Source organism: Ursus americanus, chromosome 32 (assembly GCF_024610735.1).
Source record: "Ursus americanus isolate L20-20 chromosome 32, mUrsAme1.1.p, whole genome shotgun sequence".
Lineage (NCBI taxonomy): Eukaryota > Metazoa > Chordata > Mammalia > Carnivora > Ursidae > Ursus > Ursus americanus.
The window spans coordinates 8,088,845-8,115,820 of NC_142158.1; the positions used below are offsets into that span (position 1 = coordinate 8,088,845).

Here is a 26,976-nt window from a genome sequence, read left to right on the forward strand (position 1 = left end):
AACAAATAAGGAGATGTGACTCGCTGATTCTTTTCTGGGTCTGTTGTTCCCTCCCTCTTGCCCAGCAGACATTTTCTCCCCCATCTTTTTTTTTTCCTGGTCCAGAGGTAAAGTGATTCAATGTAGCGACTGATGGAGCAGGAGTATGTTTAATTATTTCAGTGTCTCCCAATGGTCTCCCAGGCAGACACAAAGCCATTCACCTTTGCTGGTTCTCTCTCGTTCATGTGAGCGCGCACTCTACCTCTGTGTGATGATTCCTGGAGATGCCAATAATCTCGACTTTATGTCCTAATTACACAACCACATCTCCCTTTGATGATTTGAAGAAAACACAAGTTTAAAGGAGAGCGTATTTAGCGGGAATGCACCTTAGAAAAATTCCAAAGCAGGAAAAAAACCTCCGGCAGCCTTGCACATAAAGCTGAAAACTTTTCCAAGTCAGCAGCATTTTGCAAAGCCAAGAGTCCACCTTCACGGCAAGCCACACTAGAAAGAAAAGCTGCACCAATCATTACTTCCCCTGCTCCCATTGCCAAGCACCTGCAGGACTAAAAAAAGAATGATACCTAGGTCTCTTCTGAGAAAGTACAAGCCTTTCCAGCAGACGCATTATGTGAGATAAAAAAAACCGTATGGCTGAAGGAGGAGAAAACGTCGGGACCATTAAAAATGTATTTTCCAAATAATCAATGCTGCCAGTTTAAAAACTTTTCTTTAGAGTCAATAAATACTTCGACCCTGTGACCGGGGTTATCAATACTTTCCTTTAAGTAAAACAAGTTCCCAAATCTTAACTAAGTGCTTATATTACCTGTGCATAAAACACTAGTCAGTGCACTAATTTGGAAATTCAGACGCAGGCTGCTCTATTGGCCTGCCACTTAACTTCTCATCAACAGCCTCTGTCTTTGCCTAAAATTGCCAGAGGTGGGCTTTCCCAGCCCAGTATATCCCATATCCTACCCCAATCCCAGCTGCCCATTACAACTTCATTTCCATTTTTGATTCCCCTTGCCAGTCTTAGGTCCTCTGCCATCACCAACCTCCCCCTAATTTACATTGTTTCAATATTCGCTCAATGAACTCCAAGTACTCACTGACGTCCTTTTGCTTGATTCTAACTAGGCTCTACCAGATACTGTATTAACTCAGACGGGGCGCCTCTGGTTGATACTTGGAAATTTTCATTGCCACAATATTTGTCAGGATGTTTGACTTGTAATCTCAATTTTAGAAAACACAATTATTTATTTATGCCCTGCTTTATTTCAGAAAGAAATGTAAGGCTCCTGGCACAAATACATGCAAAAAAAGTAGCACTTACATGATGGAAACAGGAAAATGGGACGAAGGAGAAATGAAGGGAGGAAAGTTCAGATAAAATTAGGAGAGAGGCCGGAATTTAAAGCTCAGCTTGTCAGGCTCATCATACACGTGGCTGGATTAGATTCTAAGCTTCTGAGCTTCGTCGAAGTCAGTGGAAGGACAGAGACTTGCTTGTATCGGTGGCTGAAACATTATGGCTCACTGGTCAAACCTGGCCCACTTTCTGTTTCGGTTAAGTAAAGTTTTATTGGAACACAGCACACCTATTCATTTATGTATCATTTATGGTTGCTTGTCGCCCTATGATGGCAGTGTCAAGCGGCTGCTGCAGAGACCTGCAAAACCTACAGTGTTTACTATCTGGCCCTTTACAGAAAGAAGTTTGCACATGACCAGGTCACGTGACTGTGCATACAAGATCAAAGCAAAGCAGTTCCCTAGGATAAGCACGCTCTTTGACAGAGAATGTTCTAGTAGAAAGCGCTTGCTATGCAATCTCTTGAAAACACATCCTTAGCTGCTTTTCCCACAGTACGCACGGAACGGGTTTCACAGGGCCGATGGCATGACGTCACAACACACATCAGTGAAACAGTTCTATGTGAGGCTGGAACAATGCAGGTCAGGAGAAATTCTCTCCAGCTCTGGCTTAATTCAGGGAGAGGTGTAGAGATGGCAAGTGCCAGCTTCGAGCAGCCCTCCCCACCCTCCTTCCTCATCTCAGGCAGACACGGCCAAGGGCTCCAGGTGCTCTCCCCCAGAGAGTCCCGAAGTGTCCTCCGAAGTGTTCTCTGCGTTCTCTGGCAGACCACTAGTGGTTGGCATGCAGGATCAAACTGGTATGCCATCTTTGTTCAAGGCGGTTTTCCATCGACACTCTGCCTCTGAGTCTGAGGAGCGCTGGGCTGGTGACATGGAGGTAATGCTCCCTGCCACATTCCTGAGCAGAGCTACTCTATTCTGTCGGCATGCAGAGACGTCTCCATTAATGGCATCCACGAGGATGCACTGGCCTGACATCACCCTGTCGGAGCCAGGAGCCTCCCAAGGATGGCTGAGGAGAAAACCCATCATGCCTGCACATGTGGGGGGCAGGCGAGGGTCTGAGAGTACGGCCAGGGCTCCCCTCCAGAAAAGAGCACAGAACCTCGTCCAGACGCACGGACCACAGCGGGGGCGAGGCCAAATAAGCCCTCTGGCATTTTGTCTGGAACATTCAAGCCCAATGCCTGTGTCGTCTGTTCAAAGAAACAAAACCTCCAAACAGCCATCACCCAGACCCGCTGGCCTGGAACACACATATTCCTAAAGAACCCCTCCCTGCCCGACACAAGGATTCCAAAATAAATGCAAATAAACTGGAAACAGTGATTTCCAAGAAAGTACAATTCGGCTCAGTGTTGGAAGAGGAAGACAGAGCCGCCAGCGGCAGATCTGGAAGAACACATCTGTCACCTTTCTCTATGCTCATTCCTCCTTTGTGACTATAAAACTATGTTACAAATTGATTCTATTTCTATTCTCTACAATCAGGAACAAACATTCAGGTTACCCGAAAAATTCAGTCTTCTATACGCAGAATCTAAGAGAAGCAGAACTACTGGGCACTGTCTTCCTGTGACCCCTACCCAAGTGGTCAAAAGGAAAGAAGCAAGCAAAATGCGTTATACATCGTTGTACGTTATTCCCGGCAGATCTTTCCACAAGGTAATTAAAAAGTATAAAACCAGAAAATAAGTAAAAAACATCAAGGTCTAAACCTTCTCCTCCCTGTGAGCTTGCGGCTGTTTTAGCAAACGCCAACTACAAAGAAGTGAGAGAAAACCACGTCTGACAAGGAAATTAATAGAGTCAACGCACGTGTTAGATCAATGAAGGAAATTTTTCTTTACCCTAAAAAGAGCAAATACTAACAAATGCTGAGATTTGCCCTTCCAGTACCAATGCTGAGGGTTCAGGTCCAGACCACATCAGGCCACATGTGGACACAGGAGAATGTGGTAACTTTGGACTCTACATAACCTTAGAGAAAAAAAAAAAAAGAAAAGAAAAACTCTTAAAGCGGCAATGAGAACACTGAGCCCAAATCGAACGGGAGCAGTCCTCGGTATGTTCCTCTGGAATCGAGTACAGCAACGCCCGATTACGCACGGGACTTGGGAGTGCGCAGAATGTCCACCCAGAAAATTCTGGAGGAAAGCAAAAGCCCCTCCATATCAGCTGTGGGCGGACCCCTACTTCTCCAAGTAAATTACGTAAACCCTCCATGTCCTTCAATGAGCCCTGAGCCCAAGCTGAAAATCAGGATAGAGACATTCAAGCAGATAGACACTGCTTGAGAAAACCTTTTCGGAACAGTTGAGGCCACTGAAGCTTGTGCTTCCAAAAGACTGCCATCCCAAACCGCCAGCACGCAGAGCACCCTTCCCATAACCTCACGGCTGCAGCAATACGTCCAGGTAATCTTCAAGACAGTCGTGAAGGCTCCTACTTACGTAATGCATACAAGGTAAGAATTATTCCAGCCAGGCAGAATCCTTCAAAGAACCTGAGGGTGCTGAACATTGTGACATTCACCGACAGAGCCACGGTTAGTCCAAAGATCAGAATGAAGATGATGGAAAACAGGAGCACAGGCCGCCGGCCGACCCTGCATACGGAGAGGGGAGAAAAAATTAGGAAGCGTCGTTAAACAGGGTTGCAATGCTAGATGCTGACCCCAGTAGCCAGCTGGCGCTCCACAGATGTGGAATGAGTACTAGATTAAAAGGCTCTGTGGTATCCAGACCCAATTTGGTAGATCTAGGGTAGAAAGGCCCTCGGGGAGATTCAGCCCAAACCCTTGCTTTGTACATAATGGGGCAGAGGTCAAAACAGCTACTGAATAGAATGGAGACAGGGACGCAATTCCTGTTGGCAAGTCTGTTTCTGAACGTGGGGGGGGGGGATGATTCAAGGCAAGAGCAACAAAATCAATAATAACTCCCCAAACACAAACCTTGACACACCCAGCATAAAATGTCTTGAGAAATTGCTGACCTTTGGAATCGGCTCCAAAGTCAACACAAACACTGAGCCAAGTCACTTCGTTTCCTTTCTCTGGGCTGTTAACTAGTCCTACCTGCCCTCCCACGCTGCCTACCAACTGCCTATCAGAGTCCAGGACCTGACGGCGGCAGATTTATTTCAGCTACGTGATGAGAAATACTTTTTCCGGGACCACAGACTAAACTAAGAGAGTTTGAACTTTAACTAAGGAGTGTGGACCTGGAAGTGAAGCCCACCAGACAGCAAGGGACTTGGGAAGAACCTGGCCTACTGTGCTTCTGGAAAGGGCAGCGCACATGCTAGGTTGGCGGTTTACAGAGCGGGCTGGTGCGAGATCGGTGACCACTAGGGGGCGATGTCCTTCTAGGCGTGGCTGGCAGGACAGAAGGGGTGGTCCCAGAGAACGGGAAGCCACTGGTTCTCCATCCTTCCCAAGGTATCCTCCATCTTTTCCTTCTTCAACTCATTAGGGGGGAAAATCTCCACCACACAAGTTAATATAATAAATCCAGCCTGATCTGGAAGGACAGCTCACAGAAAAACTGGAGTAGTAGACTATCTGTCAAGGGGAAAAAAATCTACACCTGATACCCCAAACACCTAAAGAGTAGCTGAATGGCTTAAACTTGCCTAGATATCCTTGTGTCGTTCTCATGCCAAATGAAAACAGAAAGTAGATTCATGGCCTAGGGCTCAGGATTAGAACAGGGAATGACGGGAAGCGAATACAAGATTTCTGTTCAAGGTGATGGAAATGTTTTAAACTTGGAGTGTGGTGATGGTTCTATAACTCTGTCTACATACTAAAACTCACTGAATTACACACTTAAAACGGGTGAGCTTTATGGTACGTAAATTCTCTCTCAATAAAGCTGTTAAGAAAAAAGCAATACTTAGTAACACATGTCTTTGTCCTGTGAAAGGAATGGATGTAATTTCGAGAAAATTTGGGGAAGGGAATTACAGAGCACAATTTCATTCATAATTTCTTGGGCTTCTAACCATCCCCATTAGTCACATGGGCTTAGTGAGATGAGGCCAGGACTATGAACTCAATGCCAATGTGAGTCAACTCTCTTGTCAGAGATTTTAGGTATTACTTCCCTGGACTGGTGCTGGGGTCATTAATCCCTTGTCACATAAGACTCTACAGGTAGTTTTTTCCAAACCCAATTCACTTAAAGAAGTAAATTTAGAATATGGCTTAGTTGGTCTCCTGAAAACAAAGACGAGAATTAACTTCTCCATTGTTATTTCCCCTCGTCTGTTAAATGGGGATAACGGTCTGACTTCACAGCATTATTGAGATCATTTAGAGAGATGATGGCTGTAGGCACAATGCCTGCCACAGAGCAAACAGTTAAAGGTTTACCTCATATGATTCCTTCCTACGCGTCTACAGCCTGGATGCCCACCAAACATGGTTTGCCCTGTTCTGATACTTTAGAAAAGATCCTTGATTATTACTATTTTTTTTAACTTGTAGAAACTGCTCGAAATCTCTCTCTCCCAAATGGTTGCTAACCTCAGTCAGTCAAAATTATTTTTAGGAACTATGGGGCAAGCATGGTCTTCAGAAGCAGACACCCCAGTCCTGAATTACAGGCTCGCCACTTACACACTGCAAGACCTTGGGAAAGACTAATCTTGTTCCAATGAGCCTTGAGTTTTCTTTGGAAGCGCCAATTGATGCCGATCGAATGGGACTGTGTCAGGTGTGGATATGTGCAGGGGATTTAGTAAGTGCTCAACAAATGTTAGGATCACTGGAGTCTTAATGTGAGCTGGCTTCCTCCAGAGTGGAATCCCCCAGAGATGACTGACAAAACCACACTCCTAGGTCCATTAACGCTGAGGTGGGATCTAAAGGGGGCAGAAGAGTGGCTCTCGAGGTTGTCTCTGTCCTACTCCTCAGAACCTGTGACTATGTTACCTTTCATGGAAGCAAGGGGCTCTGCAGATGCAACTAAGGTTAAAGACCCCGAGACCAGGTGATAATTCAGGTGGATCCAGTCTAAGCACGTGGAGAACCTCTTGTGGCTGCAGGGAGCAGAGAGAAGGTGGCGTGAGCAGGACCTGTCACTGCCGGCTTTGAGGCCAGGAAAGAGACCATGAGCCAAGGAATGTGGGCAGTCGCTGGAAGCTGGAAAAAGTGAGCAAAAGGACTTCTTCCTGGAGCCTCCAGAAATACAACCCTGGCGGCACCTTGATTTTAGCCCCGTGTGAACTACAGAATTTTAATTAACTTAAGCCACCGTGTGTGCGGTAATTCGTCACAGCAGCCACAGGGAAATAATACCGGGTCTCAATGAGAAACAGATGCCCCACGCAAAAAGGGTGATTTGAGGAGATTTTAGTAAAGGGATTGTTTGCAAAAGGCTGGGCAAGCTGTGAGAGAAACCTTGGGGCTGGCAGCAGAAGTGGGGAGGATGGTCTTGGAACGGAGAGAGAGAGGCCCTGTGTGGAGGGGCCCCTAACAGGAGGCAGCCAGCCCCTGGCAGCCCTGCAGAGACCCAGCTGGGGACAAAAACGTGTCCCCCCCCCCTTACTCTGGTCTCTCTCTCAGACCTCCAGCTGGTGTTCCCGCCCCATGGCCAGCCTCAGCCAGGAGCTAGAGGGCAAGGGGTCCTTTGGTGCAGCCTTGAAAGGCCAGGGCCCGGGGCCAGCTGGAGAGGGTGCAGAGGGCTCCTGGAGGGAGAGACGCACAACTTCCAGCAACAGAACCAATAACGGAGGGAAGGGAGCTCATCCAGCAAGAGCATGGATGGGGCTGCTCCCTCGCAAACGTCTACGCTAGCACGTTATAGGACAGTACGTACTGTAGGTTCCCAAACAAGACTTGGGTGGAAAACAGGAACTTTTAAAAGAAAAAAGTGTCCTGGGGCCCCTGGCTGGCTCAGCCGGTAGAGCATGAGACTGTCGACCTCAGGGTCCTGAGTTGGGTGTAGAGATTAATTTTTAAAAATTAAATAAAATGAAAAAGTGTTCTTACTGAAGTTTCATTCTGTGCTGACTTCAGTCTTAGAAAGTTTAACCTATGACCTGATCAACTTCCCCATGAGGCCACGAAACGGGTGCCAACAGCTGTGAAGTCTGGAGTTCCCTCTAAATGTGCTTATTTCCCTTTTGGCACGTCTCTAGCAAGGAGTAAACGGCCAAAAATATATGAATACAGAAAGGGTGGAAAACACCAGACTTTCAAACTGGAACTGAAGTCTGCTCAAGGTGCTCAGAAACCACAGCACAGAGCAGCCGGCCCTGCCTCTGCAGGCACCCCCTGCCCCCTCACCACGGACCGTGGAAAGGGGACTGCAGAGGCGCGGCTTGGCAACACCAGGCTCTGGTTGCTTGCAAAGGAAGACCTCCAAATCCTCTGCCTTTTGTCCCCAGGCCTAGTGTGTGATCAGGGGTGCCAAACAGCAGACACGTGCAAGAAGTAAGAAATCACACACAAAAAAACAACTTCTAAGCAGCTTAAGCCATCATAGACTGATTCATTCATAGAAGTCCTTATTATCTTTCCGGAGGGTATTGCAGAATAAGGACGCTCAAACTTCGGCCAAGTCTGCATTTTTTAGAAAGAACTGACATGGATTATATTTGTATATCTTCCTAACCTATTTCAATGCAGAATACTGGGAAACAAAAGTCCTCGTGGTTAAAATATTGGGATTAGAGTATGTTTTAGACTAGTATGGTTTTCTCTGAAAACCTATACGCTCAAGGATTTGGTTTAAAAAAACCCTACACTTCCCCACTTCAACCCCTGACCCCTTGCCAAAAAAACCCCTCCGGGGGCCCTAGTATAGGTTTTCAGAGGTCACTGACAGCTTCTCTTCACTGCTCCCAGGAAACGTGTCCTTCAGAAGCATTCACAAATGATGATTAAGCAAATTCTGAACACACAGGAAATCACTTACTTGTGAATGCAAAGCAACTCCCAAATAGATGCTTGCTTTTGGGAAAGAAATTTCCAGAACTTGAGAGTTGTTTCAGAACCCCTCTGGGCCCCACAGCCCCCCTCCAGGCTCTTACTGGAGTGCCTCAACCAGCTTTGTCAGCTAACCAGGGAACAGGGGGCAATGCAGGGCAAAGCCACAGATGTAAGGAGTTTGCTCCATATCACTCTTGACCCTTATGACGTCATTGGGTTCAAGACGTCCTTATTCATAAAAAGTGCCTTTAAAGATAAAAGAATGTCAAGGTGAGGGAGGGGGGACGGCTACCCCATATCCTTCTCCTTGAGCAGCCCTGTTACTGGAAAACCCCGTCAATGCTGGGCCCTTGCCTCCCTGCTCAGATGTGCGCTCGCTGCGACCCTCGTGAACACAGGGGGCTGTCGCACACTCAGGAAGAGGTGGGCTCTGAAGCCACCGGGCTTCGATTCAAATCTGGGCTCTCCAACTTAGCAGCTGAGTGAACCTGGGGATTTTACTCAGACTACTGTGCTTCTGTTTTTCCACTGTAAACAGATAATAAATAGTACCGACTTACCAGGGGTGCTGTGAGGATGGGATATTTTAATGTGGGGAAATGTTCAGCACGGTGCCTGGCAACAGTAATCCATCAGTAAGGGTAGCTGCCAATACTGTTGCCATCATCGTCATCATTACTGTTACCAGAATTTTCTTCGCTACCCCCTCCATCCTCCTCACCTGATCACTTTATCACGAACCACACGCTTTGCTCCAGGCACTCAGAACTCCTTGCCCACCCAAGGAAAGCACATTCATTCTCACCTCCGGCCACCACCCTCCCTCTGCCTGCAGTGCCCATCCGTCATCCAAATGCCACCCACTTTCCAAGGTCCAGCTCCCCATGGGCCCTACGGAGGTGCCTCCTGGCCAAGCCAACTGCAGGACTGTGCCTCTCTCTGTGGTGTTTTGAGATGCCCGTTGGCACGGCTCTACTCATTCTGTTCTCGCAGGTAGTCTCTAGCTCCTCCTCTCCCCATTTTTTGAGGCATCTTATATATCTACGTCCTCAGAGCCAGCCCACAGAGCCTTGAACCTATGTGCTCAAGCTCTTCCCAACTAAACACAGTGAACATCAGGAGCTGATGGGGCTGTGGGTGGCATGCAGGTGTTCCTAGATTCTAGCAGCTGGAAAATTGCAATGAATTTAAATTCTCCCTTCAAAAGGGTCGGTTATATGCACTGGCCAATCCTTTTAGTTCTGAATTCTCCAGGTGATGGCTTCGGCCCTCCGTGCCAGCCCAACACCAGGCTGAGAAAGGCCTCGGTACCAGTAAGCTAACACTGACCACTCTTCTTTAGCCAGCAAAGGCTTGCAGTGGCTTCCAAAGGTTCGTGCAGCAGGCACATGGGTACTCACCAGTCAGCAATGCATCCAGTTATTAGGTAGCCAAAGATTAATCCAACCAGTAAGGAGAACTTAGCGATATGGACCTTCCAGGCATTATCACACACAAGATCCCACTAGAGAGGGGCAAATAGAAAATAAATCAGAGAAAACATATACACAGCCAGGTGTAGTTAATCACAAGGGCAATACAATCACCACAGTAAGGATCGGGACCCCATCTGTAGCACCAGGTCACACGTACCATGAAGACCTCCCTTCCATGGGTTTGAAAATCCAACGGGAAATAGAATTTGCCCACAAGAGGCAGTGTAACATTTTAGTCCAGGACAGATTACAAAAGACTGCAAGGGGCACCCCAGGAAATGTGGGGGGCATGGGTTCTTCTACACCAGCTACCACAGGGACCATAACCTGAGGGAGAGGAAGCAGCCAAGGAGGCCTGGCAGTCCTCACGGCCAGCACCCCTTCTCGCCCACAGAACTGTCACCGTCTGGAGAAGGGAAGACCCTGCCAACTTCTGGCACAGGGGATCATGACACGAGGTGATTAAAAGCAACTTTTGTGTTTCCATCCCCAAGACCTCCCCCCTACTTTGTAAGTAGTCTTAAAAACAGGATTAATACTTAATGTTGAAATATCAACTGACGAAGCATTCTTTTTTCCCTCTCTTGTAAATGTCCCTCATGCTTCCCCTTATTCCATTCTCACACTGTCTGCTGCACCCGGAGGGAGAGCCTATCGATTCGTGAATACGACATTTAGACTCTTTTCACAATTCAGTTTTATTGTTTAATAAAAAAATAAAACAAGTCTCCAAGTGTTTGTTGTCCTTTTGCAGAAGCAGGAGACAAACCCACATTTGTTCCCTGGAAGCGATGTGTGTCCAAGTGGCAGACATATGAGGACACGGGGACCAAGGCTACAAACAGCTTACATCCAGGCTTCGGAAGCAAACCGGCAGGGTCTCTGCTGGTGACGCTGTGAAGACTGCAGCCCCCCCCCCCCCCGCCCCATATCACCCCATCGGATGCCCTCCTTCTGGTAGAAAGAAGCGGCGAAAGAACTTCAGAGGAGATGGAGATATGCACAACGAGGCAGGGGAGCTGGAAACATCAGAACAGGATCTCAGCTTTGTCTTACTCAATACGTCCCCCTGCCCCTTGTCTGTCCATCTTGAGACCCAGAGTATAATGCAGGGGATCCTTATAGGGCATTGTTAGCTCTGGTCCTGCCCTCCGTTTCCAAACTTCTGGTCAGCCTGATGGAGCCCCCCGACCCTGGGGAGCCCTTAGCTGTGGGTCTTGACTTCAACAGGCTTTGGGAAAAGCCACACTTCTGCACCTGTCCCTGCAGAGGGATGCACGTGGACTGGACAAAGCCCGAGAACAGCCGCCTGCCACAGTTCCCAGGACTCCCTGGGACACGCATTTGCTCACTGATGTCCCCAAGGCATGTTTGACTTTCCAGGTTCCAGAGACCTGGGGAGAGTAACTTACTCCTCTACCCATCTGCTTCCAGAGTGATATCCAAGGCCAGGCTCAGGAAGAAAGGGAGGCACAGATGGCACGGGGCCTTGTCAGCTGTGGATGGTTTGGGTGCGGTTCTCATCAAGATTTATTCATGGGTTTGGGGAGCGGGGCACTGCTGGTTTGCACAGAATCCCATCATTAAGCATTCAGACACAGGAGTTCTTCAGAGTGAATCTTCTTCTGTGTCTACTCCCGTGGTCCTCAAAACACGCTCCAGCGGCCTCACCCGGGAACATGCTAGAAATACATGTGCTTGCCCCCCCCCCCCCCCGCCCCAGGCCCGCTGAGTGAGAACTCCCGGAGTGCTGTCTGCAAGCCTTCCAGGTGATTCTGATGCCCACTCCAGTCTGAGAACCAGGGGCCAGCCCTGTCCTGCCGTGTCCCTGTCATTCTGAAGATGATGAATGAGTTTTGCGGTCCTGGGCTGGGGTTCAACCCACTCACCACGAGCAGGATGCAGCCACACGCTGCATGAAACATACGCAACAGTCCCGTCTGTTACTCAGCACTGTGAACGCAGGACTGTAAAACCCAGATCGTTGGTGGGCTTGTGGAGGCAAGTCTGGAGAACCAACACTCATCTCCATATTGTTTCTAGGAGTAAATATATTTTTAATAAAAAAAAACACCTTTCAAGGTGCAACCCAGCTTCAGAAATACAGGTCCTACCTTCTCACGGGGGTCACAGCATCACAACTAACTGCGTGTGTCTTTTCTGTGTCCCCTGCTAGGTGTATACATTCTGAAGCTGTTTCTGGATCGATTTCTCTCCTCTCTGCCCAGCACAGGACCCTGCCCACAAAGGAATCTGTTCCAAGAGTGAGAGCTGCATCTCTGGACAGCTGGCTAATCTGAAGAGGAGTTTACAACACCAACACCTGGGCTCATTACTATCCCAATCCTGAGCCTCAGCTGGGCACATTCTTTTGTTTTGTTTTTGTTTTAAAGATTTTATTTATTTGACAGAGAGAGAGACACAGCGAGAGAGGGAACACAAGCAGAGGGAGAGGGAGAAGCAGGCTTTCCGCTGAGCAGGGAGCCCGATGTGGGGCTCGATCCCAGGATCCTGGGATCATGACCTGAGCCGAAGGCAGACGCTTCATGACTGAGCCACCCGGGCGCCCCGACCTGGCACATTCTTGGCAAGAGAGGGACCTGGTCCCTGGCTTGCTGCCGAGGAGGAGGCCACCAGCTGCTGGCTGGGGGGAGAGAACCACTCGCTCACATCTCCACCCAGACTTCCCACCGATGAGTTTATTTGAGGTTTTAAGTGATGCAAAAGAGCACATTAGGCTTAGATGAGAGGGCCAGGAGACAAGAGATTTCAGTAAAAGCATTCAGGGAGATGGGGGGAAACGCCGACACTGTTGCGAGCTCAGCCATGTGAGCAAAACCCATACCCGAACTTGGGCAGCCACAACTCAATCTAGCTGCTCCCTAATAAGACATCCCGTGGTCACCTCCACGCACAACTTCTACCAGTTAGCAATGCTGGAGTGCGGGGGAAACAACACAAACAGATGAGAGAGACAGAACTGCTCTGACGGCCAGCGAGGAAAGGAAGGGTGGCCTGAAGCCTCGGCAAGCACTGCTGTTCTCAGCCTGGGGGAGGGGGCCGGGGAGCCCAGGACAGGGCAGCCAGCTGGGGCCTCCACCGCCTCCCTTCAGCACAAGAATAGACAACATCTCTGAGTCAACAAGCAAACTAACCCTAGGCTTCCCAAAATAAGGTTCCTCGTGCCTGGGGATCTGTCTGTACCACCACCCTGGATGCACATTCCAGAAGCCGGGGAGGGTGGGGCTGGGGGCACCCCCTTTGTTTGACTTTGACTTCTGGACGACTTCTCGTATTGACAAACATGAACTGGAAGACAAAATATGTTCAGACACAGTCGCATCTCCAAAAGAATTTCAGAAGTAGGAGGAAGCTTGGAGATCACCCTCACTCTTGAAATTTGTTCGCACCACTCTCGGTAAGATAGAGCCATTGGTCATTTCGCTAGGCAAGGACTGAGAGACTTTTAAAAATCTAAAATGTACAATGGGCTTTGTCTCTGGCATTCCGCTTGCCTCTCCACCCTTTGCACACCATCAAATCAACCACCAGATCCAGAGGATTCTCCCTTTCCAACGTATCCTGCACCCGCCCCCGCACTCCAGCTGCAGGCAACCTGACTTCCAACCTGACTTAACGGGGACGCGGTAGGGGGGCCCTCAGCATCCCGGTGCGTGTTCCTGCAGTGGGAGCTGGAGGCTAAAAGCAAACCATTTGCGGACTCCCTTCCAGGTAAGGTTTCGAATGTGATTTAGGTTCTGACAGTCAGCTGCACACCCCAAGATAACTTCCAGCACGTAACCTAGATCTACGTTTTGGGATGACGTGAGTTGGGAAGGCTGTGCAGTGGGGAATACATGGGACATTCCCTTGGCTGTTCCGCTCTGACACTGCTCTGGGGGTGGCTCAGCTGTAATCCTGAGCCAGCGGTTGGACAGTGACCTCCTGACTCCCTGGCCTCCTCACTGTGACGTGATTCCCCGAACACGCTAGCTCTAGGGAGTTGTTCTAGGACTCCTTCTGGAGGCCCGGCCTACAGCTGCTCCTGCAATTTAGTGAATACTGTTTCCCCGTATTCAATCCCTAGCTCCTTAAATACCTAGAGTGGTTCCTGTTCTCTGCAAGTTGAACCCTAGTTCCTGATTCAACTTCCTTGGGATGGAGCTTGCAGGGTGAGAGCAGGATGTAGGCCCTGCCAGCCTCTCTTCCTGAGCGAATCCAAGCCTCTCCATGCATTAACTCTGGCCTCCCTCGAATCCATTCCCTACAGTACAACGAAAACAATCCTCTAATTAAGCATTTTAACACTTCATCAGCAGGGGTGACACAACCAGAAAAGCGCTAAAGTTATGGCCCCATTTCATAATCTTAGGCTTGCTGTCTTTGCCATTGTTCCGAGACCAGCGACATTCTTTGGTGATACCACATGACACCTGACAGCCAGGACTAAACAGTGAGACAGATGCCCCTAAAAAGTGGTCCCAATTTTAGCAGCACAGGTTTCCAAAAAAAAAAAAAAAAAAAAAGGCAGAGGTTATGGAAAATCTGGCAGACTATCTTTCTACCTATATGTTTTCAGGATAAGCTAAAAGAAAAGAAATAAAATTTACATTATTTTCAAAGGAATGATCTAACTGCTTGACTTGGCCGAGTAGAAAAATACTCATCAAGGAAACTGATGAAATTTCTAAAGAAGATGAAAAACAAATGAGACATAAGGAAAACAATGTTATTTTCAGTAATAATAAATCCTATGATAAAGTAAATGTAAAACAAGAACATAATAATATTGGAAGAAAACAGATTACTGGTCCAATCTGTGGAGATGAAATCCCTAAAGAAAAAAACTGAGGGGGGAAAAAAAAGACACCTAAGGAAAAAACTGGTAGATTTTATAATCTAGTAAGAGTTTAACTCTTCCTACTTAATTACTCTTCATTTAAATTATTATTTAAGTTATGTAAATTATTGCTTAAATGATTTATTGCACTCATTATTTGAAACTTCCATGCATTAGGGGTGCCTGGGTGGTGGCTCAGTCAGTTAAGTGTCTGACTCTTGATTTGGGGTCAGGTATGATCTCAGGGCCATGAGATGGAGCCCCCACATCAGATTAAGATTCTCTCTCTCCCGCCCTCTGCCCCCTCCCAGGAGCACGCGCGCTCTAAAAAAACAAAACAAAAACCCCAAAAAACTTCCATGCACTAAAAAGACCATAAACAATTTTACGAAGCTCTACATTTGTTAAATACATTGTAGGGAATCAGAGTATGCCACCCCGAATACGCCACTTTGGCATAAGGCTTATTTTGAGCTGAAGGCAAATGAGAACCTACATGAACAGAAAGAAGCCTTCTCAGAGCTTCTCACATCGGACTGAAAAGTAGAAACTTCTGAGACGGGGACTGCCACAAATCCCCTCTCCTGGGGAAGTTTTATGGCTGTGAAGAAGACGGAAAGTCTGCACAGACATGGGTCTGCAAACAAAACTTACTAAAATCACCCTTCCTTCCATTCGTTTCCCCACGTATTCATTTTCCCACATTTGCACCCCTCCCAAGCCAAAACCTGTCCTCCTTTGTCTTGTCACATCTCTACAAATTTCCTGTTCTTTGTGATGTTGGATAAGCCCAAATTCTAACACCCCTTCGGTTCCTCCTCGCTGAGTTTCTTCTGCGTGTGCGCCTTGCATATGTTAATAAACTCGGTTTTTCTCCTGTTAATCTACCTTTTGTCAGTCGAAATTTCCAGGGCCCCAGCCGCAAAACCTAGGAGGGTAGAAGGAAAAGGGTTTTTTACTCCCCTACAATATCCAAAGAGTTAATATTCTGGATACTTAACGAAAATTTACATAACAATATAGAATAATACTCCAACCAGAAATGGGTAAAGCATCCAGTTAACAAAATATGAAACAAATGGTTAAAGAACACTTGGGAAATACTCAATTCTACTAATGAACATCCAAGCACAATACTCCCCCCGCCAATTTTTTTTTTTTTAATTTCCCAAAGATGCAGGAGAAACACAGAGGTACAGGTCTGTGCTAGGAGTGTAAACTAGACACTGTGTCTCTGGAAGGCACTAGAACAATACACATCCCATTGCTTCAAACCGCATACACCTGCCATCCCAGCAATTCCCTTTCTTGGAACTTTCTCCCAAGGAAATCATCAGAGACGCCCACAGAGGTCCCAGTGCAAGGATGTTCACTGGTTGTGCACTTCTAAGAATAAAAAGTGGGAACTTGACTCTCTGCGCAGTGATACCAAACAGCCATTAAAAGTTTTGCTTTTGATATACACAACGAAATATTACTCAACGACAAAAAAAATGAGATCTTGCCATTTGTGACAACATAGATGGGCCTGGAGGATCTCATACCGCGTGAAATAAGTCAGACAAAGAAAAATACCCTACAATTTCACTTATATGTGGAATCTAAACAGAAAAGAGATGAATGAACACACACAGAAACAGACTCATAAATACAGAGAACAAACTGGTGGGGGCCAGAGGGGACGGGGTGGGGGATGGTGAAATAAGTGACGGGGATTAAGAGGTACGAACTTCCAGGAAGAAAGTAAATAAGTCATGGGAACGAGGAAAACAGCCAATAATATTGTAATAATGGTGTATGATGACAGATGGCAACTGCTCTTACGGTGATGAGCACTGAGTAACGCGCAGACTCGCCTGATCACTATGTTGTACTCCTGAAACTAACAGCACACTGTATGTCAACTCTACTCCAATTAAAACAAAAGTTGCCTTTGGAGACTAATGATTAAAAAAAACGCTCATCATGTAATGGTTTGAGAAAACCTCAGAATAAAAAAACAAACAAACAGTAAATAGAAGAGATATTTACGTATATAGGGGAAATGATTAGAAGGTATTCCAAACTATTGAAAGTGATGATCTCTGGAGGGTTGAATTAAAACTGAGTTTTATTCTTATTTTTAAAGAGAGGTGTTTTCTTTTCTTTCTTTTTTTTTTTTTAATTAACTTATTTGACAGAGGGAGAGAGTGATTAGGGGGAGACAGATGGAGAGGGAAAAAGAGAATCTCAAGCAGACTGTCCGCTGAGCATGGAGCCTGACTGGGGACTCGATCTCAGGACCCTGAGGTCATGACCTGAGCCAAAAGCAAGAGTCGGCCACTTAACCGACTGAGCTACCCAGGCTCCCCAAGACTGAGTTTTATTTCTGATTTCCTATTTTTCTTGACTTTTTCAAACTTTCTACAATTAATCTATGAAACTTATGAGAGAAAAAATACAGGTAAATACACATGCACACAGTGCATTAAAAATTAAAAATAACACCCAAAAAACCTTGCCACCTTTTCAAGGATATGCATTTTAACACAATCTAAGAACTTAAGCCTAGAGGGAGCTTGTTTGGAACCTGATTTGAAAGAAACCAGATCTTCAGGGCCTTAAGTTTACTTATGTTAATGTTCATTGACTAAAGCAAAAAAACGTTTCTTAGAAATGGGAAAAAGAAAAATTTCCCCAAGTCTCATCTCCTGTGGTGGAGATCCCCCTTTGAGCTGGCTCTGTTAGAAACCACATGCTTTCACTGATCCCTCTGCAAGTCCTCTGTTCTAAACTTGAGGACAGTCAGTTGAGATAAAAGGAAACATTTCTGCTCAGAACTACAAAGGGAATAATGCCACTTAAAATTTCAGAAGCTTAAACCTCCTGAGTTGTAGGAATTTAGAGAAATATCAGGTCAGCATTCTTCTGCCACCTTCCCCAGCCCCGCCCCCCCCCCCTACCACCAAAGTGGCATTTCAGCTGCCTCTCCTGAACCACGGTTTTCTCTACCGTGGATTGGCCATCTCCACATTTTTTAACTGGAAACAACAGAAATGTACAAGGACACACACACGTCCACCTGCAAGGTAAGTCCCAGGTGGACAAGAGAAGCACGCTACGTGGGTTAGACCGATGAAGCACATTAGCTACCTTGTGTGTTTCAGTGTTTTGTTTTGTTTTGTTTTTTGTTTTTATCTAGCAGTATGTGGATTTTTTTTTCCTAAAAGACTCCATCAAAATTCAAGACGTACTGCTTGTTTTGAAAACCCCAAATTGCTCTCTGCTTTTGCCTCTAAGCTCATCCTCCAATTTTAGGAGATTCACTGTCAACGGTAGCCAACACAACTGCCAATTAAAGTTGGCATCCTTGCAAGCTTCCTTAAATGACAGAATGCACGCCCTTGCCAGGTACTCTGGGAGTTTTTTGGGGTTTTTTTAGTTTTGTTTCTCTGTTTTTCCATTAATTGCTACTCAAATTGCCCTTCAACTTTCTTTTTATCTGAACTTAGTGCCAAAAAAACCAAACGTGGCCTGTTGAAGGAAGTAGTGGCACCAAAAATCTGTTGCAAGCCCGTTCGGGCTACATGGAAGACTCACTTTGCCTAGAAATCCTGCATTCCCCGTCAGTTGCAGGAAACCCAATCCCAAACCACAGCACTGAGGTCGGCTACACTTCTTAAACTTCACATGGTCCCATTTCTGACTAATGTAGTAATTTTAGATTTGTTCTAACCCTCACGCAGTGATCTCGGTCTTGTTTCTTTGTTTCTTCCAGTGACAACTGTGACTTCGGGCTGCCCTTCTGCTGTCACTTTCCCTGGAAGAGAGCTGGAAGCTACAATGCTTCAGCTGTTGATACTGGGGGCTTCCCCGGTTCTTCCTGAGTTTCACCATTTTTAAAGGGCTAGAAATAGAAAACCTCTGTCGAACAGGATTTTAAAAGGAAACATAAAATAACCACCTGAACAGACCCTTAGTAGCTGATAGAACATTATCTATAGGAGACACTGATTTTTTCCTTGATTTTTTCTTAAAGGAAATAGAGATACGTATTATTCTAAGAGGAGGTTTACATTATTGAATGTTCTTATTCATTTGGTATAATGCCTTCTATGGCATCTGGGGAAACCATATCCCACAAGGCAGCAGAGACTATAAATAAGTAATGCCCTTTTAGCAACCAAAACCTTGAAGAGTCTTTCCAAATTCTGCAATGCATATTTTACTAATGGCCCCACCAACTACCTCTAAAAAGGGAAATTAAGAGTAAGCCGTATAAATTAAAGAGCCCTATTGCAAAACCCGAAAGAACGAAATAAAAACCCCCACAGCTGTAAGCATTAAATAGGGGGGATTATTAATGTCCTTCTAGCATACTAATATATACTAAGTAACTAGAAGATTTTTAACTTGAAAAATTAAAAAATTGCTTCATATGTGACTAGAGGATATCTTTTAGTATGATAAATGTATAAGCAAAACTGGACTATAACATTCACATTTAAAACAGCTCCACTAATTCTGGAAGGAGCCAAGCAAGCATGGAAAACTTTTGACAGTAGGATCAAGGAACCTTTGGAATGAGAAGAATTTGATGACCCAGGTGATGAATCATGGAAGAATTCAGAGGCAGAAGGAAAATCGTCTTTCATTTGCTGCCGACAAATGCCTCAATCCCTTTCCACTGGCTGGCAGGCTATGATCTGACTTAATACCCAGGCTTGTTAATTCCCTTTGTGACCCAACTTGCCCATCACCTCCCATTCACATGCCCGCCCCAGCTGCTTGCCAACCCTCGCCATGACCCAGCCATGCCAAAGCACCCGCCCGCTCCCAAAAACCCTCATGCTCTTTGCCTGCATGGCTCTTCTGCAACTGCCCCACAATATCCGTACACACCCCAATTTTTCTGGCTCAATGCCTATTCAAAGGATCAGATTCATTTCAACCCAAATTATTTAATATCGTATATCACCTGTGGGTCATAGTATGCTGACTTTCTCTACTGCTCGCTTTTTCTCCTTTCAATGAGCCCATATTACCTTAATAAACACACAAGTGAAGAGGAAAAGGGTACGGAATTACAAAGCTTCAAATGAACACATTTCCATATCTTCATCAAGTTTAATAAACTCAACGGAGGGAGTCTCTTCGCCCTACACTGACCAGGTACCCCTCCTCTGTACTCCCGGGGCACACTCTACTATGATAAACACCCAGACTACGATTCACGAGATATTGCAATTGCCTATTGTTTCCACGTTTTGCTTCACTGGCTCAGGGTCAGCAAACTACAGCCTACCGGCCCAATGTGGCCTTCCCACCAGTTTTGTAAATAAAGTTTTATTGGAACACAGCCACACTCATTCATTTACATATCGTCTTTGGCTGCTTAGGCACTACCACTGCTTATGTCGAGTTGAGTAGTTACTACAGAGACCATACGGCCCGCAAAGCTGAAAATATTACTTGGCCCTTCACAGTTACAGCTCGCAAACCCCGGAACCAGACTGTGAGTCCCTGGAAGACAGAGACCGTGTCTCATCTCCGTAACCCTAGTCCCCAAGCGAATGTCTGGAAGTGAGGAGGTGCAAAGGTACAGCCTCATGCAGGAGCTCCCACTCCCAGAAGTCGAAACGCTCTTTGTGTTTGCTTGTGTTCACTGTGCCATGCAACTCCTGATCCTTTTTTTCCCTGGGATTATTTCTTCAAATATAATTTAATTTAAATAATTAATACATAATCATTATACAAAATCTATACAGGCAATATAGTTTTAAATGTTTCCGCTTACCTTTCCACTATAAGCAATTTTCCACCAGGGAAAGATCATTCTAGTTTTCTTATAAAAGCCAATAGAATATTGGGTATATGAGATATTTGTTTAAAACAATGAATAATTCTCTTCATAGAACAAATCTATTATATAAATTCAGCATTGCTCTAAGAAGAAAGGAACTAACATTTGTTAATTACCTACCATCGTCTAGCACTCTGCCAGCTGCCCTGACAAGCCTCTCATTCAGGTATCGAAATTATCCTGCAGCACAGGTATTATTATCAGTGTGCCCATTTTACAGACGAAGAAACCAGGGCCAAGAGAGGTGGAACAACTAGTCGAAGGTCAAATGGTTCTTCAGTAGGAGATTATAAATCCATGTCTGAGGAACACTCCTATTCTTTCCCCCCATAAACTCAAAGGAACAGCTCTGGTTCATACAAATAGAAACAATCCGCGGTTTATACTGCATTGTCACGGGTTATACAGCGTTTGTCTTGCTAGGGCTACAACACTTCCGTACAAGGAAAAACAGGACGGTAGTGGAAGTAGGGCAGGCTTTGGTGTTATTTCGTCGTTACGGTGACTAAACAAAAATAACCTGTAAAGAGCCTGTGAATAGCAGGTGCTTCATAAATGGCCGTGGTTAAAAATAAGAATATCCTGGTATCTTTAGTTTTCATAGAAAATGTCAGCACCAAAGTGCTGGGAAAAGCCAAGGTCAACATCCTAATTGAGACCAAATCTTGGGCCTCCTGTCAAATAGTCATCTTCTTTGTAACATATGACTCCAGCAGTTGAGAAGCTACCCCAACCTTTCTCCTGTTTCGACACTGCTCTCACCATCTCGAAAGGACACGAAGATTCGGTGAAAAGGTCTCTTCAAACAAGGATGTTTTTTGCTTTGTCCACTTCAGACTGGAAGGCAGGACAACTCGGAACTGTACCAAGCACCTTTTCCATGAAGACAGCCAACACCCACCTACCAAAAATAGAGGGCACAGAGCCCTCGGGCTGTACCTGGCCCACACCCCGTCCCAGCTTACTGAACCCAACAAATGGTCGCAGGAGAGCAAAGCACAACTTTTTGAATTTTTACCAATCTGACCTTTGTCTCCATTGCACTTGGGCTGAGCTGTAAATTGACCATATCGCTGAGGAAGAGCGTCAGAGGATAAACGAGGGCCTGGAGGAAGGTTGAAACTTATAACCCAGCAGGGGGGCTGAGCTCGAGCCCGAATGGGACTGTGAATGGGACTGTCCAGAGCTGGCCTCATGGCTGAGAGCACAGATTCCAAGTCAGAGGCACCTGAGTTTAGATTCTGGTTCTGCCCTCTGACATTCGCGTGACCCTGGGTGAAGTTATTTCGCCTCTTGGAGCCTGAGTTGCAACATCTGTGATATAGGAGTCAGCAAACCTATAATGTCGCCTTCTTAGGAGTCAAAATCATATAAAGAACGTGTCTAGGGTAGTAACTGGCACAAGGTGATTATCACTCATTAATTTTGTCTGTCATTTCAGCAGCTCCTTGGGGGCTTCTGTCTGTTGGTAAGTAACATCTGAATGTGAGAGGAATAAAGCTACTTTCAAAAAGGCTTTTGATATTTAGAGTCTGCCTTATTCGTGGAGGCTTACCCCTAAGGGATCCAAAAGAAGGGGTATTTGTACCGTCGTGCATCCTGTCTGTCTGGCCAGCACCAGCACAGGGAGTGGGAGAGGCCAGGATAGAAGCCGCCCCGGGGGAGGGGGGGTGTATTCCCAGCCGGGGGGGGGGGGCGGGGGGGAACCACCAGGAGAATGGGCACAGGTCGGCACAGGGGTTCTGTGCGCTTGCCAAGTCCTCCGCCAGACCTCAGGATGCAATGCCCTTCACTTTGACCTCCTCGGCAGCGTAGGGAACAGCAACGCAACACCGGGTCCCAGACTCCACAATCATTTACTAGACAGACTATTTCTCTGACCAAAGGGAGAAAAAGTAGCAGACGACACTATTCTACCCAAAACAGTGTTTACATTTTTTTCCCTTGAACTATTAATCTCCTAAAAACACTGTGCCGAACTGGCAACATGACAGCTAAATGTGACTGTGCCGTTTGTCTCCTCAGCTGCCCGGCTCAGGGGGAGCATGAATGTGCAGATACAGCCCGGAGGATGGGGAGAAGAAGAGGGGCTGCCCTCCTTCAGGCGGGGCAGCCAGGAGAGGGCCCCTGACTTTCCACTGCGGGCGCCTGACATCCTGGGCACACGCTCACTGGCAGACAGTTCTCCGAGACCCTGCCTCAAACAAACCTCTGAAGCACCCTTAAATCCAAGCCAGAATCCTCTCCCGGAGGGTACTGCTCGCTACCGGGCATCAACTCGCCCGGGGACAGATCGCAGGAGCCCGCAGGGGCCTGGCCAGAGGTGTGGGAGAGGGAACTGGAGAATGTGCTAGCCAGTCTGAACCTCAGCAAGAAGACAAAGGGAAACAGGGACCCTTTCAAGCCAAAGTAGTTGCAAAGTGACCAAGCTGTGGTCCCCAGGTGGTCTCCCGGTGGCCCTCCAACGTGGCTTTGCTGGATGTGCTCAGCCCTCATCATGCTGCAGCAAGGTCAGAATTCCACAAGGTTGAAGCTGGCGACAGGCCTGGGATGGCTAGCTCCAGAGAGGCCACCCTTCTGCCGCTAACAGGCTAGAATGACAGGACCGAGGAACTTGTCACGAGAAGCCCCTTCTGGCTGTTCGGCTCCCAGCAACCCTCTGAAAACCGGGGTTTTCTGCGGCAGCGCGAACTGCAGTCAGTGTTCAGTTTCGCAAGCCTGGCCTTGCTTAGCTAAGCCGGGGCACCCCAATTCCATTGCAGCCCTAAGGCGTGCTCTGAAAAGGTACAATTCAGACAATCCAAATGAATATTCTCCACGAACTGCTGATTCGACAGAGCAGCTTTTACCAAGCTAGTCATGGGACAACGAAGTCCCCTCCTTAGGTACTCCCCATTCTTCCTGTTTCTCGACGGCAAATAGGAAGCAAAAGACGAGAATAAACGAATGGTCCATAAATGAAACCCTGCCCCTGCACCGTGCTCCCAGGTAGAGCTGCACCTTTGAAACACATTCACCTGAGTCAGCAGCTGAAGCATCTTCTCGAGGGAGCACGCCTGTAAAGGCACCAGCAGGTGTGCATTTCATAAAGGGAATTGATGATCAAATAACGTATGGTGACACCCAGTTAAACAAAGTGAAGCCGATGTCTCATTTGCAGGATTTCTCAGAGCCTTGACTCTGTTAACATGCATCATGAATTCTGAAGAGGGGGTATCTGCGTGTGGCCCTTCCCAAATTTATTTGACCTTGGAAACTTCTTCCCCTTTAGAGGGTATATTTTTGGATTGCAGAATATGAGAAATGTTGCCATGTATATTATGTGTGCCCTTCATGACCTACTGTCTGATCACAATGCAAATTACAACACGTGACAATTCTGAGATTTTAAGGCCAGAGTCAAACAATCCTGTCGGCCCTGGCAATCCACATGAGGGGGCGTGGGGTACTAGACATGTGAATCCAAGGACACTGAAAGTAAGCCTGGGCGTTAAGGAGGGCACGTGATGGTGAGCGCTGGGTGTTGTATGCAGCTGATGAATCAAGGAACTCTACCTCTGAAACTAATAATACACTATACGTTAATTAATTGAATTTGAATTAAAAAAATTAGAAGGAAAAAGAGAAAGTAAGCATAGGGATTTTTTTTCTACTTTCGCTCAGAGAAAATAAAAATGATAACTATTTTCCTCTGTCTTTGCAAGAGATTATAAGGGCTAATTGGTAACAGATGGACAAACATTAAATACTCCTAGGAAATGATATGCAAAAGGTCAAGCACAACAAAGGCAATCAGCTGTGTACAATCCAGCCTCCTTGAAAAGCAAGGTGGCTGCCCTGCTTCGCCCTGCTTCTCCCGCCCATCATCAGCCCAGTCTGGCTGCCCCTGCGCGCTCTGTAGGAAACTGCAGACCCTCTCTCTTTCTTTAAAAAGTAGTCTGTAGACCCTGGAGAAGCAAAGTTTCAGTTGGGCAAGATGAAGAAGTTCTGGAGAAGCATGGCGGTGACGACTGCACAATAAGGAGAACAATGCCACCAAACTATATACTTAAAAATAGTTAAAATGGTCAATTTTATTTTATGTATATTTTACCACAATTTAAAAAGAGTGATATTTGGGGTTTTTTTGTTGTTGTTGTTGTTTTTAATGTATCTTTAAATCTTAGCTTGAACCGTTCAATTGTATTCCAGTTCTACCAATGACAAACCCAATATGTCGAACGGGGGAAATGGGCTCGGCAGGGTTCCATGTCACTTAAACACAGATGGCATTATCACTTGGAAGAGAACCCCAAATTAAGACGTTAGCAGAAAGTACTGGTGCAACCATTTCCTGTGTATTCTCAGGCCTATGGATTATAATCTCAAGAAAATCTGCAAGGTCCAGACACCTGTGCACGGCCTCCTCTCACCACCGGAGTGACTACACCTCGCAGCGAGATAGCCTTTCTCCTCAAACTTGCCCGTGAGTGGAAGCGTGGAAAGGAAAATCCCTCTCCAAAAAAGGAAGAGTGACTGTAAATTCCTATGTCCTACCCTCACGTGCGCCCCTCAATCTTTGCCTTCAACCTCACACAACCTCACAGGTTACCCCAAGCTCTTGGGTCCCGCCCTCACCTAAGCAGGTTTTGCTTCTCCTTTCCAATCTCTGTCCCACAGCCAGCAGCCAGTCCAGGCCCACTTGGGGCTCATCCGCGAGTACTAAGGACTCTATTACCTACTGAGTGCCACACCCCAGGGAAATAACAGGCAGAAAGCACCGTCCCTGCTCTCAAGGGTTTAGAGTCTAAGAGTGGAAAATGGCCAGCAGTAGAAATGACAACTCTGAGAAATGGAAGGGCCATGATGGCAGATGTCCTACAGGTGCTGGGACAGCGCATCACACGGTCTAAGTTTCCATTTTCCGTCACCACTTCCTTGTGTGACCTGGTCAGGCGTGGGGCTCTGGGTGAGAGAGAGCTGCACCGGGAGGGGGTGGAAGTGTGGGGCAGGAAGGAGAGCCACGCCGGGGCCAGACATGGAGGCAGAGACGGAGAGTCGAGAGCAAGGGGGTAGGTCCCATAGGGGGCCTTTCGCACCATGTTACAGATTTTAAAAGGAATTAGAAAGTTAACTGAAAGCAAACCTTTTAGCTTTTGCTTGATGCTGCTGTTGTTAGAAACACTCTGATGAAGGATCTCAGCCTTTCCGAGGAAGACAACCAAATCCCTGTGCCTGGCTCTTCAGGGGACGCGGTGGGTCACACCAGCCTACCTGTGGGTGGGCCTGAGGGTTGATCGGTCATTAATTAACAGCTTTAAAGACGTGGATGAGCCCGAAGAGGAGGAGGATTAACCCCATCAGTCATTTATTCCGCGGTGTGAACCGCTTTCATGTCTTAGCTGAGATAGCTGCACAGGTGTTTCTGAGAGTAGGAACAGAGAGGGGCATTCCGAGGACTGGAACATAGGAAATGTACCTAAATGAGGAGCCGTTGACTAGCCTGGAACGAGGGGGGGCTAAAGGAAGAGCGCTTCTCCAAGCGAGAGCGGGGAGTGGCCCATGTATCCGTGACTCCGCTGGCAGGCCACAAGCCAAGAAAGCTGTCATTTGCCAGGGCCGATCTCAATGACGTCCGGTGACCTTCCCTACTTCCGGTTTTAAAGGTCTAAAGGTAATGGCTGGGACAGTGCCGTGAGCCGCACGACACGCCAGCAGAGCTGCCTGCAGGACTGCCCTGCCAGCTGCAGTGGGAGCTCCTCGCAGGGCAGGGCTCCAAGCACACAATCTGCTGGGAGGGAGCTTGCGGTCGGTCATTTCATGTGATGCCACAAGCCTCCTGCACGGAGTGTCGTCCCCACCTTGGCAGTTAGGTTCCTAGAGCCTAAGGAGGCCCCAGTGTTTCACAGAGGGAAGAGGTAGCACCGGGATTTAGACCCGGGTCTTCTGCACTGAGCCCCACGCTGGCTCCCCCCCCATCCCCCGATGCCCCAGTCTCTGCTGCACGTATTGAACTCCTCACAGCCACTTGTGTTGGAGGGGGAGCTGGCTGCGAGCCCATGAAAAAAGCCCCTGTTTAAACTCATTTTTTAAAAATGTGTTTTTTCAAATCATGGGACTGCTTTTACAAAACCTAAAGGGACCAAGCTTCTTTGCTCCTGTGCAAAAATGCTGTTCAAAGCACCAACTACCCAAACGGAGGGAGAACCTTCCGCTTGGACTCAGTCGCTTCAACTGTGCCAGTAGCTGAACACGCTGGGGGTCTCCAATCTCCAAACTGTTTTTCACTAAACGTGCATCACTGGTTGCTGAACCTGCTTTTAAAAAAACGCAGTTCATCGTGGGATGACACGTAAGCACAAGCACAAACATGCTTCTTGACAAAATGCTGACTGATTCGCAAACACAGAGAAATGCAAAGACCCTGTGAAAAACACCACATCTTCCTATGTTTAAAAATGGTGGGAAACGTCTGCCTCTATCTCATGGCTTCCTTTAAGGTTTCCTGACAGGAGGTGACAGATTGGGA

At 46.9% G+C, this 26,976-nt stretch overlaps 1 protein-coding gene across 1 annotated transcript in view; it reads right to left on the reverse strand.

Moving 5' to 3' along the window:
- SLC22A23 (solute carrier family 22 member 23) overlaps positions 1 to 26,976 on the reverse strand; it is a 173,032-nt gene that overhangs the window by 124,918 nt on the left and 21,138 nt on the right. Inside the window, exons 2-3 of the mRNA XM_045811557.2 lie at positions 9,712 to 9,815; positions 3,825 to 3,979 (exon numbers count right to left, since the gene is read on the reverse strand). Of these exons, the coding sequence (XP_045667513.1) occupies positions 3,825 to 3,979; positions 9,712 to 9,815 (259 nt within the window). The remainder of the gene's footprint in view (positions 1 to 3,824; positions 3,980 to 9,711; positions 9,816 to 26,976) is intronic.